This window comes from Oreochromis niloticus, linkage group LG22 (genome assembly GCF_001858045.2).
Source record: "Oreochromis niloticus isolate F11D_XX linkage group LG22, O_niloticus_UMD_NMBU, whole genome shotgun sequence".
Classification (NCBI taxonomy): Eukaryota; Metazoa; Chordata; class Actinopteri; order Cichliformes; family Cichlidae; genus Oreochromis; species Oreochromis niloticus.
In genome coordinates, this window is record NC_031985.2 from 11106100 (window position 1) to 11122010 (window position 15911).

General features: G+C 36.5%; 1 protein-coding gene and 1 long non-coding RNA gene across 6 annotated transcripts in view; one reads left to right on the plus strand and one right to left on the minus strand.

Annotated features, from left to right (window-relative positions):
• The window catches only part of LOC109196495 (C-type lectin domain family 10 member A), a 32587-nt gene that overhangs the window by 13478 nt on the left and 3198 nt on the right, over positions 1-15911 (plus strand). For 2 of the 5 annotated variants that reach the window (XM_019350539.2, XM_025902252.1), the window contains exons 2-3: positions 14744-14818; positions 15233-15343. In XM_019350539.2, the coding sequence (XP_019206084.1) occupies positions 14788-14818; positions 15233-15343 (142 nt within the window). In that variant the 5' untranslated portion in view covers positions 14744-14787. Of the gene's footprint in view, positions 1-11310; positions 11407-14474; positions 14632-14743; positions 14819-15232; positions 15344-15911 lie in introns of those variants that run through there. The other 3 variants (XM_019350536.2, XM_019350535.2, XM_019350538.2) reach the window with 3 other exon arrangements.
• Positions 8975-9855, minus strand: LOC109196501 (uncharacterized). The gene is made up of 3 exons (XR_002057945.2): positions 9774-9855; positions 9560-9690; positions 8975-9074 (listed from the first exon to the last, which is right to left on the minus strand). It is a non-coding gene; the product is annotated as an uncharacterized LOC109196501 (long non-coding RNA).

A 15911-nucleotide genomic window follows, 5' to 3' on the forward strand; every position in this document is an offset into this window, starting at 1 on the left:
ATCAGGGAGAGACTGCGTGCCTTCAGAAGATAGGTCGCACCCTCTTCAGAGGAGTTATAAGCACTGACTGACTTCTAAAGTGAGGTAAAATTAAACCGAACTCAAAATATGCGGTGTTACGCTCATTTCAAAATATTTGCACATACCGTTACCCCACTTGGGTGAGAACATAAATATGTATATGTATATATATATATATATATACATATACATGTATATGTTCTCTCTCCCATCTCAGCCCACAGATGGGAGAGGCTTTCCCTCACAGCTAGATGTTACCTCTAGCTCAGCCCAGGGTCATTTGTTAGAGACCCCAGCCTTGGAATCACAGTTTTATTTCTTTATCTGTTGCCTATGTTCGATGTTTTTGTTTGTTCAGGGAGTAGATCTACTAAGTTTTATTTTGTTTATTTTGTGGACACACAGTTAATATGCATGGCTAGTGACAAAGTAAAATTTATTTCTTTTAATGTTAATGGGCTGTTAAACCCAATTAAACGTAGCAAAATCCTATCTAAAGTAAGGGCAGAACAAGCCCATATAGCCTACTTACAGGAGACCCACTTGTCAGATAAGGAGCATGTAAAGTTAAAGAGAATGGGCTTCACTAACTTGTTCTTTTCTTCATACAAATCAGGACATAGGAGAGGAGTTGCAATCCTTATTTCAAGCAAATTAAATTTTGAAAAAGTATCCGAAATGGGTGATAAAGAAGGCAGATTTATTTTAGTAAAAGGAAAGATAGATGGGAATCCAATCACCCTTTTCAACGTTTATGCCCCCCCAGGGAGTGATATTAGTTTTTTCCAAAAAATCATTAATATTATGGTAACAGAAACAGAAGGCCTTTTGATCTGTGGAGGGGATTTAAATATACATTTACAGCCAAAGTTAGACTTGTCTAGTAGGAAAACTCATGATATGAAATCCCTATATAAGAAGGTAAATACACTTCTGGAGGAGGTAGGATTAATTGACATATGGCGAGACCTTTTCCCTAACAAAAGGGATTACACTTACTACTCTGCCTCTCATTCTCTCTATACAAGGATAGATTATTTTATAACATTTGCCAAAGATAAGCATAAAATACATACTTGTGGAATTGGGACAATAGATTTAAGTGACCATGCACCAATATATCTATCTATTGATTTTGACCTACAGTTTAAAAATAATACATGGAAACTGAACTCATGCCTGTTAAATGACCTATCCTTTAAGGCACAAATTAAATCAGAAATCAGTTTCTTCTTAGAGCTCAATGATACTGGAGAGGTCTCACCTCCCATATTATGGGATACTTTGAAGGCCGTACTAAGAGGGAAAATTATAGCAATATCCTCATTCAAGAAAAAAAATAGGAATAGGAAATTAGAGGACCTAAAAAACAAACTAAAGGAACTAGAAAGAAAACATAAAATAGATTCCACACAGGATACATTAAGAGAAATTAAAAATATTAGGAATGAAATTAATAATCTAGCCACACAAGAAATTAAGAAAAATTTAATGTTTCTGAAACAGAGACACTATGAAAGCGGCTCTAAATCTATGAAAATACTGGCGTGGAAACTGAAAAAAAAGATAGCGGAAAATACAATTCATAAAATTAGGGACCCAAGAACAAAAGTGATAAAAAAATAAATTAAATGAAATTCAGGAAGCTTTTGAAATATTCTATACAACCCTATATTCTGAAGTCCCCGGTGGGACGGTAACTCAGATTGACAGCTTCCTGAATTCTCTAGATCTACCCACTCTTGATGAAGAACAAAATCAAACAATGACAGCGGACATAACTGAAGAAGAATTAAAAGCTGCAATTAGTAGGCTTAAATTAAGCAAGTCACCAGGATCTGATGGTTACACCGCAGAGTGGTATAAAGAATTTAAAAAAGAATTAATACCTGTTCTACTTCCCTCATTGAACTGGGCTTTGAAAAAGGCACAAACGCCACCCAGTTGGAAGGAGGCAATAATTTCAGCCATACCAAAAGAAGGCAAGGATAAAATGGAATGTGGATCTTATAGGCCAATTTCTGTTCTTAACGTGGACTATAAACTCTATACGTCTATTATGGCCAAACGATTAGAAGAGTTTCTACCAACATTGATACATAACGACCAGACAGGTTTCATACATCAACGCCAAACACAAGACAATATACGAAAGACACTACATATTATGGACCATATACAAAAAAACAAAATTAAAGCAATTGTGATAAGCGTAGACGCTGAAAAAGCCTTTGATTCCGTTAATTGGAATTTTCTCTACAGGGTGTTATATAAATTTGGCTTCCATGATACAACTATAAAAACTATACAGGCACTATATGACAACCCTACCGCTAGGATTAAAATCAATGGATATTTATCTAACAGCTTTACCCTAGAAAGAGGCACCAGACAGGGTTGTGCATGGTCACCACTACTTTTCGCATTATATTTGGAACCACTAGCTCAATTCATTAGACAAAACGAAGACATCAAGGGAATCATTATTAAAGGGACGGAATATAAATTGGCCTGTTACGCGGATGATATTCTGGTCTATCTTGGACACCCAACGTACTCTTTACCTAAATTGATGCACTCATTTGAACAATATGGCCAATTATCTGGGTACAAAATCAATACAGGTAAAACCCAGCTACTCTCATATAATTATAGCCCATCAGACGAAATGAGAAGTAGTTACCCCTTGGCATGGCAAACAGAGTCGTTTAAATACCTAGGCATCAACCTATCAAAAGATCTTACAAAATTATTTGAACAGAATTATTTACCGATATATAAAAAAATAAAGGACGACATAGCAAGATGGAATTTAATTCCTTTCTTTAACCTTAGCTCAAGAATTGACTCTATTAAAATGAATATAATGCCAAGATTCTTATATTTATTTCAAACCCTACCAATAGAGATTAACCAAAATCAGTTTAACGAGTGGGACAAAATGTTATCTAGGTATATATGGCAAGGTAAAAGACCAAGGGTTCGCCTCAAAACTTTACAGCTGGCTAAGCAAAAGGGAGGATGGGGCTTGCCTTATTTCAGATATTACTATTTTGCAGTGCAGATGAGAGCAGTGATATGCTGGTGTAACCCGTCATACACTGCCCAATGGAAAAACCTTGAGGAAAAAATGTTGCCCATTCCCATCCAGGCAATTCTAGATGATAATAATTTACAAACTTACATAAATAACATGGATAACCCATGGGTGAAACGGACCCTTAAAACATGGAAAACTGTTATAAAGGAACATAAACTAGAGGCCAACATTATAGCTCTTAAATGGTGTGCTTATGACTCAGAGTTTATACCTAATAAATTGGACTCTAGATTCAAGGATTGGATAGCTAAGGGTATAACAGACCTATGTAGTATAATGAAAGATGGAAAATTGCTCAGTTTTGAAACGCTTAAAAGGACATATTTATTAGAAAAACAAGATTTCTACCGATATTTGCAGCTACGACATTATGTTGATACGAAGATGAAAAATGCAACAAAGACAGGCACACGTTTGATCGATTTGTTTATAAAAAGCTATAATTCAGAAACTATTGATAGAATTGTTTCATGTCTGTATAAGGGTCATTTGGACTTGACATCACATTCAACTTCATATATTAAAATAAAATGGGAGAAGGAAGGAGGGATAAGTATATCTGAGGAAGAATGGACGGCAATATGGAGGTATCAATGGATGTGTACAAGCTCCCAAAAATGGAGGGAATTCGGCTGGAAGAGCCTAATTAGGTACTTTATAACACCCTCCCAGAAGTGTCACTATGATAATAACTCCCCTGTTTGCTGGAGAAACTGTGGAAACCAAAGTGCAAACCACTACCATATTTTTTGGGATTGCTCTGTTTTGAGGGACTATTGGAGAGAAATACACAACGCTCTACAGTATATCTTCAAATGTGAAATACCCTTTGAGAGTAAGACTGTTTTTTGGACATGTACCTCAGGAATGGCTGAAAAGTGATAAACATTTAGTAAATATTTTGCTGATGGCCTGTAAAAAGGGTATTACCAGAAAATGGTTATCACCGGAGAGCCCAACTATAAATATATGGATGGACATCACAATGGACATCTATAAAATGGAAAAGATAACAGCCTTTGTTAATCACAAATTGGATAAATTTACATCATATTGGGAAAACTGGGTCAAATATGTCACGCCTCATAGGCCAGATTTTATTTTCACAAACTAGTAGTTATGATGTATGAGAGTATGCAAGAGTAAGATCACTCCCTATCAGCACATAGTTTTTTTTTTTGTTTGTTTTTTTTTTGTTTTTTGTTTTTTGTTCTTTTCTTTTCTTTTTTGCCTGTTTGTTTCAACTGTTGCTATGGCTGTAAGTTTTTCTCTCTTCTTATAACCTGGATATAAACTAAAATACTATTTTGGCAATAAGGGCAGACAACAGATGCAAGAAGTATTCTCATGTGATGTAAATGCTGTGAATGTCTGTTTCTGAATGTCAATGGAAAAATAAAAATTATAAAAAAAAAAAAAAATCATCTGTCTACCAAAAGAATTATCTGCAATAATACAAAGTGATTTTTTTTTCTATGGTTTGTCAAAGCTTGAGTAAAACATGAATTCTACAGAATAAAGGTTTTTGTCTAGTTGTGATATCAGGATGTCAAAGCCTGGCATGATGAGCCATCCAAGATGAGCTACACAGGAGGTAATAAAATTCATGTGGTGAAAAATCAACTGACAGCTGAAGAAGACGGCACTTTAGTCAAAATGGACTGATCATCAAACAACCACTAATCTGGACAATGCTGCAGGGTATTGCTTTTTGCTGGTATGCAGGGATAAAATATTATCTGCACACAAATTAAAGCAAAACTTGAGATCGCGTTCAGTGTATCTGAACATTTAGTACTGCAAAGAAAAAACAAACAAGGAAAGGAGGGGCTAATTCTTAGATTATGTGATAATTTAACTTGTGGTTTCCTCAGTCACCCATGTTGTTGTCTGGTACACAGTGTGCTCTGTTTCCTGTTTGGTTCATGCAGCTGTGTTTGTCACAGCTATCTGATTTACCATAAATAAGAGGAAGTGAATGTTCACGGAAAAGTTGTGAAATACTGTGTGCACAAACATCATGGCCAGCTTATGACTTCGTTGTTTTAATTCAGTTGGCACAACTTTAATTCCAAAGAGAGAAAAAAACAAGCTCCAAGACAGATGAATCCAGCATCTAAATTAAGATAAAAAATATATATCTACTATTATCTGAGTTTACATGGCCAGTAGCGGTTTTAGATATGGGGGACACGGGCGGTTGCCCGGGGCGGCATCGTGGTGGGGGGCGGCATCACGGGCATCGGCAAAAAAAAAAAAAAAAAAAAATTGCTCGTACTCATGCTGCGCGACGTCATGCCAGCGCATACTGGGGATGGCGTAGGCACCGATCGGTTTTCTATCGCCCATTTGCTGGGAGTAAGGGCGCCCTCCGTTTGCGAGGTGCGCCTGCTGCTTGCGGCACAGGGAGGAGAGGGCGGGGCGGCGGGGGATTCTCTGGCTGGCTGGAGCGGCATCTAATAACCAACTCGCAAAATAAAAACAAAACAACAAACACGAAAACACCAGACATTATGATACAGACTTATAATTTGCACCGATGTTTTTCCTCGGTGCGCCTGCTCGCTGCTGAAGTCAAAGTAAACTTTATTGTCATCTCCGCTACATACAGTACAGTATATAGAGAGACGAGGCGACGAGGCTCCAGTTGCAGCAGTGCAAGTAAATAAACAATAAATATAAGAAGAGTAAGAAAATAAATATACACTTTAGGACTAGGGGTAAAGGGATCAATAACAATTTAAAATTTATATTTTATATTTTGATGATTTAAAGTCTCACACACAACCCGTGGAAAGGGGAGGGAGACTTGCTGCTTCCAAATAGAGCACATTTCATTCATAATGTTGTAAATACAAGCCCATTATGTATTCATGATTTGAATCCTGGGTTCAAAGCCATCAGGTCCTCAGTTTAGAAAAAAGAGAAAAGAAGAGGAAGAGAAATGAGCAAAAGATACAGGTAAGCAGATGTGTCATTGGATAATGGCAGGTCATCCTGAAACAATCAGAATCAGAATACTTTATTAATCCCTAAGGAAATTATGTGGGTTACAGTTGCTCCAAGAAGAAATGGTAAAAATAGTAACAGTAACAGACTAAACTCCAAACAATACATTATGTTACAGATTTTAATATTAATTAGTCATTGTCAGTTGTTGATTTGTCCTGTTCTCATTGTATGACGAATTATGATGGCTGTTTGGTAGCCGTTTACTCTCTCTCTCTTCATATCTGTATGTGTGTATGTTTCTCTTGTGAGATTCAGAATGGTTCCGACAAAAGTTCTATGTTAATGTGCAATCCTGTGTGTGTTGTATGTGTTGCGGGGGGGGGGGGGCGCCAGAGGGAGTCTTCGCCCAGGGCGCCAAACAGGCTAGGACTGCCACTGTACATGGCAATATTTGCCAAGCCCCTCCTTGTAGTGTTGTTAGTCTCATTAGTTAAGACCTAATTTATAATTAAGGGTTTGCCCTGTTGTTAGTATTATAGTTTTATACTTTCAATTTACTGGAGTTGATGGTACACATGTCTGAAAATGTTGAAGGTAAAATTATTTACTTTTTTTATAAAGCAAATCGTTTGTTGGATATAGTGAATTCAATCAAAACTGACTGAATTCACAAAATGTCAGAGGATAGCGGCTGGTTTTAAGATGACGTTTTTTCAAATATTATACTTTGTACCATTTTCCTGAATGCAAACACAACCTGTGCAAATGTTATTGGTGAATAAAATTAGCACTACAGGCAGAATGAAAATAGAAACTAAAAAAGTACTTAAAAAATTGTCCCTGGGTAAACTCCAAATTTATAAACAGTTACTAAAAGTTACTAATTTGTCTGGATTTCAATTTCACATGGTTGATCTTATGAAAATCACAGAAACAGATAAAAAGATTGAAGTGAGGTGCAAAATTGTAAATAGCATTCTCACCAGTAAGACTGGGAAACTCTTATGTTGCACAATTGGATTAAACTTGGACCATCGGTGTAATTGAACCTGGTGACACACAACAATTATTATTATTCGGACTTGCTTATTCTGTTTTGTGCGTCACATTTCCAAGTTCTGAATTCATCTTACTGAAAGACTGTATACATATATTTTGTTTGTCCTTTATTTGAACAGAGAGTGAACCTATTAGTTCAATTTATATTCAAGTGTTTCTTTAGTATTTTCAGACTTTAGTTCTTAGTTCCAGTTTCACTTAAAATGTTTATATCCTGTGATAATTACAAAACCATGTGGACTGACAGATGATTTTTTTGTGAATATATATATATATGTAGATAGATATATACATACATAGATAGATAGATAGATAGATAGATAGATAGATATTTCTGCTGATTGTCAAAGCATTAGATGTTAATAAATAATAAAGAATCTTTGAAGAAAGTGTTTTTGTGATGCAGCAACAGCGGGACTAACTGAGGTCAGGATGTTGAAGCCTCTGCATGATGAGCGGTTCACAGAGCTACACAGACATTACAAACATTTGTGTGATGAATAAAGGGAGATGCTGTCAAATCTGAATAACAAAAGTTTTTGCAGAAACAATATTATCTGCAGCCAAGTTAAAACAAAACTTAGACCACATTGAATCTTTTAACCTTTTAGTGTATTTGGTAATATTTAGTACAACAAAGAAGAAACAAACAAGAAAAGGAGGCGTTAACTCTTAGACTACGCAATAATTTAACGTGTGGTTTCTTCAACCATGTTGTTGTCTGATACACAGTGTGCTGCGTTTCCTGTTTGGTTGATGTAGCTAAGGTTCCCACAGCTATCTAATTTACCATAAATTAAAGGAGGAGGAGAATGTTTACAGTAAGGCTGTAAAATTATTGTGTACCCAAAGGTATGGCTCACAACTGTGACAAATGCAAAACTTTAACTCAAACGGTTAAGACAGCCTACAAGACAAATATAACTAATAATGTCAATTAGTGTCAAGCCCTGCTTATCGTTGCCCACAGCTATCTCCTTCAAAAAGAGCTCCTTGTTGACTCTGATGTAGTACAAAGCTAGATCAGCAAATGTGACTCTCCACCAAACCATTAACCACTCATCTTAGCATATCCCTTGCTAGAAAGACAACCCACATATAAGCTGGTCAGAAGAAAGAACTAAAAGTATAAGTTTGTTTTGCCTGTCAAACTGTTTACAATCTTCCCTGCCAACTCAGTCTCTAAATCTGCTGAGTGTTGCTCACCTAATCTTTCTCTCATTCCTAAGGAGTGCCGTGGCCTATAGCATCATCCTTATGATTGCGAAAATCACCTCTTGCCTGGAGCACCCAGGGTGTGATATATTAGACAGAAATTGAACAACAGAAGCAGGAAGCAAGACAAATAGGCAACCATAAGCATTTGAGTAAGTGTGACAAGGTCTAAGTTTTGGCTAGACAACTGGGTCAGACCATTTCCACCTCTTGAGGGGTGTTCCCAGTCTGTAGTAGTTATTATTTATAATAAGTGGTCCAAGGTGAACCAGGAACTGTGTCATGGGTAGCCAATATTCACCAATGGGTTCACCAATGTACATGGGGAGGGAAAGCTGGCCCATGTGGATGATCCAATAAACAAGCTGCCAAAAAATGCATGCTGGTTCTGATTGCAAGGTTTGTTGGATATGGGTCTGCATAGCTGCAGACCAGTCAGGGTACCCGTGTTAATCCCTATCCACTGCTTAAAGCGCCACCAATGGGCATGTGAATGGTACAGCGGGGTGGCCAGGCCGAGAGAGTGAACCCAAACACAGATACAGTTGGAGTCACTGATTTAAATATGACAACAATGCTTTATTTACATACAATGATTTAATGCTTAGAATACTAAACACGAGCTGTGAGCTTGGGTGGATATCAGACTCTAGGAGTGGTGGACATGAACCGGGAGCTAAAGGGGAATCTGGGGTGCAGGTTGTGGTTCGGGTGGTGCTCAAAGTCACTGCAAAAGAGAGGGAGAGAGATGTCAGGGACGTGTCGGTGGTTTGTCACGTAAGTGAGTTCTGTTAACTTCTGTGTTTCACAGAAGCGAAAGATCGGTACAAAAACTGGACTCAAGTGCAGGAACCCAGAGTAGAGACAGTGGAACATTTTACAATGTTTACTTGTGAAACTCAAAATTTCAAAGTGTGATAAGGACAAAGGCAACAAAACACAGGCAACAAACTTGACCTGGTGAGGCCTAGTTAACGTGGCTTGGTGGATGTGGATTAAGGGGGGGAATTGGCCCAGAGATGCAGACTGGAACGTGGCAGTTAAGCAGTCACATTGAGGAGAGAGGGCATCTGAGTTAGGGAGGTAGTTGAGAGGAGCTCTGTAGATGGTGAATATATTGTATAACTTTTCTTACTTGCAGGTGGATGCAGTAAGTGATGAGGGATGGTTGACGTGAATCCAGAGTGAGCTGAACGGTGTGGAATGGCTTACCTGACATTTGGAGGTTCCTGATGGTGTGAGGTGGGAGGAGGGCACAGAGTGATATCCAAGATGGGGGTAAGGTATCCTGAGTCCAAGAGAGAAGCTTAAGCTTCAAGCTTAAGTCAAAGTGAGTCCAGGAACTGTAGCAAAAGAAAACAAGGTTAGCAGAGTAAATCACAAAGAGAGCTTGAAACATGCTCTGTGGAAAAACACAGCCACTCACCCGGACCATGACAGTGAGCATCAAAACTGGACCACAGAGCACTGGGAAACATCAAGTGGATGACCAGGTCCATGTGCATCTCCTACCTAGGGGAACACGTCAGGTGTTCACAATGGGGAGAATGCAAGCCAGCACAGGCACCATGATGCTTTGGGCAATGTTCTACTGGGACACCGTGGCTCCCGCCATCCATGTGGATGTTACTGTGACACAAACCACCTACCAAAGCACTGCTGCAGATCATGTACACCCTTTAATGAAAGCTGTATTCCCTGATGGCTGTGACTTCTTTCTACAGGATAATGCTCCCTGATACAAAGCAAAAATAGTTCAGCAATGGTTTTAAAAGCACAAAAATGGGTTTGAGGTGGACTTACCCTCCAAATTCTCCAAATTTCAATCCAATCGAGCATTTGTGGAATGTGCTGGACCATTAATTCCAATTCATGGAGGCTCTTCATCCCAATTTACAAGCTGTTGCTAACACCTTGGTGACAGATACCACAGCACACCTTCAGGTTTTTAGTGGAGTTCATGCCTTGATGTGTCACAGCTGTTTTGGTAGCAAAAGCAGGACCAACACAATATTCTTAATATCTGCTTCAGTCAGATCTGAGTGGTCACCTCAACCCCCAGTCTGGTGAAAACTGCTTTTTGGAGATTAAAAATGTACGTAGGAATAAACCAATATTTTCGGCACATAAATTAAAACAAAACTTGAGACCACATTTAGAGTTTTACTATAACAGTGTATTTGGTAACATTAAACCCATAAAGAAGAAACAAACAAGAAAAGGAGGGGCTTACCCTTAGATGATGTGATAACTGTGAGGTTACCGCAATCAACCATGTTGTCTGATACACATTGTGCCATGCTTCCTGTTTGGTTAATGCAGCTCACAGCTATCTAATTTACGATCAATTGAAGAAGAAAAAATGACTTCAATGTGTTTTAATTCAGCTGTGACAAAAAAAAAAAAACTTCAGCTCCAAAAGTGAAGATAACCTACAAGACCAATGCATCCAGAATCTAAATTAAGATAAAGATTTTAAAAAGATCTAAGACACAGGCCACATGAATTGTCATGGCAACCAATGTCAAGCCCGTGCTTCTAGGGTTCTTTGTTTATCAGTAGTTACGATATTGCCCTATTGTTCAATTCAAGTCAATTCATTTGTATTTTTTAATGTTTATAATATGTTATAAATCTTATTTATTAATTGTTTATTCTATATACCTGAAGGAACTTTATATAATAGGGTAAGGAGCCTACAATAATACAAAGACACACTGTGGAAGAGGGCCATGAATTAATAATAACTAATAATTTAGTGCAGAGTGGTGTATAAACAAAGACTGAAAAGAGGTAAGTGAAGAAGAAACACTGTGAATCATTGAAAGCCCCCAGCAGTCTAGGACTATAGCAGCATAACTATGGGAGGGTTCAAGGTCACCTGATCCAGCCTTATCTGCAAGCTTTATCAAAAAGAAAAGATTTTAGTCTAATCTGTCTAAGCCTAACCCCTGAGAGGGCGTCTGTCTCCCAAACTGGGAGCTGGTTCTACATATAAGAGGCTTGAACGCTGAGGGATCTGCCTTCCATTCTACTTTTAAAAACCCTAGGAACCACAAGTAAGACGGCAGTTTGAGAGTGAAGTTTTCTATTGGGTTGGTATGGTACAATGTACTTAAAAAAAAAAAATAGGAGTGGCCTGACCATTGGAGACATTGTATGTTAGGAGAAAATCTTTAAATTTGATTCTGGATTTAACGGGGAGCCAATGAAGAGAAGCCAGTATGGGAGAAATATGCTCTCTATTTCTAGCCCTTGCTTGTATTCTTGCTGCAGCATTTTGGATCAACTGAAGGCTTTTCAGGGAGGTTTTAGGACAGCCTGATAATACTGAATTACAATAGCCAATCTTATGAGTAATAAATGCATGAAGTAGTTTTTCAGTGTCACTCTGAGGCAGGATGCTACTAATTTAAAAATATTGTGCAAGTGTCAGAAAGCAATCCTAAATATTTGTTTAACATGCACATTGAAGGAGTCTTCACAGTGTTACTGGAGGCCAAAGTAATACATTCCAGATTAACCTCATATTTATATGAACTTAGAAGCAGGAAATTAGAAATCATCTAGGCCTCTATGTTGTTAAGACCTTCCTGCAGTTTAAGTAATTGGTGCGTGTTATCTGGCTTCATGGAGAGATAAAGTTGGGTATCATCTGCATAGCAATAAAAATGTATGCTATGCATTTGAATGATACTGCCTGAGGGAAGCAAGTATAATGTAAACAGAATTGGTCGTAGCACAGAACCCTGTGGAACTCCATTATTAACCTTTGTGTGTAAAGAAGACTTCCCATGTACATGACTAACTTAGAGGATATTAGATAGATTTGACTGAAACTACTGCAGCGCAGTAACGTTAGTACCTATGGCATTTTCTAATCGCTGTAATAAAATATTATCGTCTCAAACACTGCACTATGGTCTCTTCAAACAAAGCATTCTTCTGTAGAAGATCAGTTAGCTTTTTTTACAAATACTCTTTCAAGAACTTTTGAAATAAAAGGAAGGGTGGGGCTTGGTCTATAATTAGCTAAGATAGCTGGGTTAAGTAATTGCTTTTAAAGGAATGGTTTAATTACTGCAACTGTGGTACATAGGTCATTAACAGAGATAGATCATATTTCAGATTGAAGCTTTAATTAATGGTAGTACATTTTTGAGCAGTCTTGTAGGAATGGGATCTAAAAGACACATTGATAGTTTGGAGAAAGGGATTACTGAAATTAACTCAGAAAGATCAATCAGAGAGAAGGAGTCTAAAGTAGTTGTATATAATGATACGTCTGTGAGATGGTTGTTGATGGCTGTAATGAAATTTTTATTTTTATTTATGAAGAAATTTATGAAGTCATTACTAATGAAGGTTAAAAGCATGCTTGGCAAAACAAAGCTCTGACTCTTTGTCAGTCTGACTACAGTGCTGTGGTTTTTAATAGGGCAGCAAACAAAATTTCCAGGCTAAATGAAGATGTTTTACATTAGTGAGATGCCATTTCCTCTCTAGTTTACAAGTTATCTGCTTTAAGTTGCATGTTTGACAGTTATATCAGGAAGTCAAGTACTTCTGGTTTTCAGGCTCTCATTTTCAGAGGAGCCACAGTATCCAAAGATGTGCATAGTGAGGATGTAACACTATTAACAAGATGATCAAATTCTGTAGGAGCAGACTTCAGGTAGCTGCTCTGTTCTGTGTAACAACATGGTACTGAAGAATTCTTCCCGTGGAGGATATGTATAACCTTAAACTTAGTTGCAGGACTTTCAGAAACGCATCTACTGTAATGTTTAAATGTTTTCCCACCTCTGTGTAATCCATTATTGTAAATTTAAATGATACTCCAGAGAGTTGAAGAAGGGATTTTCTTAATACAACAAAGACTTTTGTTTGTTGAATATATGTTACTAAAATGCTTTGTAAAAATTGAATTCACAAAATGTTTTGTGCCTATGCCCCCCCCCAAATAAAATAATAAAAAAAAAAAAGCTACATTGTTGTCAGAAGAGAATGGATGGTTTTATGATTAAATTTCCTAAAATGTCATAATCTTACTGTTTTCCTGTATACAACTAGTGACATGTAAAAGCAGAATTAAAACAGATGCTAGAAAGGTACTAAAGAATTAGCTATTATTATTAATTTTTAATCTGATGTATTTTTTATAAAGTTTAGTGAATCTAAAATGCTATAGATTTGCATTAAATTTCTTAAACTGTTGTTTGAGCTCAAAAAAACCACAGAAAAAGTCACAAACCTTGAAGTTTGGTGTAAAACTGCAATATCAAAGAAGAATGGGATACTCCTATACTATACTATAAAACTGGATTAAACTTGGACCATCAGTGCAATTTAATATGATGGCACACAACCATTATTACCCAGCTTTTCTTATTTCGTTTTTTTTCCCAAAACATTTATTACTTTTTTAAAGAAAGTTGGGAACAAAACTTAGAGGAAAGTGCCATTATTACTAAATCATATTTTGTTGTTTTAAATCATATTAACTAAAAATGAACCACCAGAGCTTAGCTGACCTTGATGATACTGAAAATAATTAGTTTTATAATTTTAAATGAAAGACAAATTAAGTTGTTATTGAAATGTGGAGTGTAGATAAAGTGCAGTGAGAGAAATCTTAATAATTGACAAACACATTTAATGTCCTTGTAGCTGCATGAAGCTACACTGTGAAGTAGTAAAGTAGTAAATAGTAAACAAGCAGGACAGAAATGTCTTTTCATAAACATTTGAAAGTTTATTGTGAAAAACTAAAATTCAAAATTTCTGCCAAAAATCAAAACACAACTTGATTCATGCACAAGAAAATGTTTAGCATGTTATATTACACTAATATCCAACAAACTAAGCCAGAAAGGCATAAAAGTTCCTAACATAACATTTATTCTTATTGTTAAATATACAGTAACTGGTCTTCTGTTCCACTTTGTTATATTTTATTGTTGTGTTTAAGGTAAATAAACACAAATATTGATGTTTTAATGATAATATTTGTCATACTTGTAGCTTAACAAACTTAAATGAGTTTTTGTACAGCTCATTAATGTTGAGCAGGTTTTTTAACTGATGTTTGAAAAGCTTCATTGCTGAAATAATTTGTTCTGCTCTAGTATCTCTTTGATTTTGTCTTGAAATAGATGAGCTGCGCTGTAGATAGACCCTCCTCCCCATCCTTTAAAGTTATCAGGAAGTTTGTTTTTTTAACAGACAGCTGTGAAAGGTGTGTTTCACTTCTCTTTGAAAAGCCTGAGGTGAGAGTCGCAGAGGTGAATCTTGATGATAAATTTTCAATGGATATTGAAGGAATTGGTTAAAATAATTAGCCAGAGAGTTGAAGAGTTGAATTAACCAGTTTTCTGCTTTGTTATTGTGATTCAGACACAGTTGGACTAACTCTGAAGTCAGGAGCTTGAAGCCTCAGCATGATGAGCCGTCCACAGAAATACATAGAAGGTAAGAACATTAATGTGGTGGTAAATCAACAGGGAGGAGAAAATACACACTTTTTGTGAACAATGCTGTTTTCATACAACGTAACGTGTTCTGAAATTAAACAATACTCTTTTGGGTAAAATATCTTAAGCCTGTTTTCTGGGTTTTATCATACGAAAATATGAAAAACCTCATTTATGAAGAAAAAAATTAGAAAGGCAACCATGTTGTTCTGTAATATGCAGTGTTTCATGTTTCCCATTGGTCTAATCCAGCTGTGGTTCTCACCTATTTTAAACTTTTGTACTAGACAAACACTGAAATGACATTAAGCAGTGTAATATCTTTGCATCTGTCCTCAGATGCACTAGAGTTAGAACTATTTATTAAATGTTTATGTACTTGTGTGTTCACTTTCTGTCTCCTCTAAATCAGGTGAAGCTCTTCACTCTCAACATGCAAAATCAAACAATGCGTTAAAGCTCAGAGTGGCCGTGCTGGTTGTCTGTGTTCTCCTGGTATCGGCTCTCGTGGTAACTTATCTCTGTGAGTTTGTAGTTTTATTCATGTAGCTTTAATTAAATAAGTGTCTGATTCACAATAAATTTATTAACAATCAGAATGTTTACTATAAAATTGTGAAGGAAAAACTTTTGAGTTGTGACCTAAATCATAAATTGGATGGATAGCACAACCACTTATGAATGTGTTTTACTCTGTGGGGGAACTATGCTGCTTTTTAGCTCATGATTTTTGTCATACTTAATATGTTATTATTTTTATTTGTACGCTAAGTTAAAAATCATAATTTAACTGTGACTCAGACCTTCTTCATGAATCTTAGGCAACACACCCGTAGCCGTCGATGAAAGAAGAATGCCTGGCTAGCTCCTTATTTTTAACACATTAACTTTATTAAATGTTAAGGCTAGCATATATATATATATATATATATAATTATATTCAATTAAAAATTAAATATTTAAGTAGCCAAAGATTTTAAGATTAAAAAAGTTACTTTGCTCTCTGGTTATATGCACATATTCTTTACCTGCATGCTACCAAAGCCTGCTCAAATGTGAATAAATCAGCACTACAGGTGAACTGAAATAAG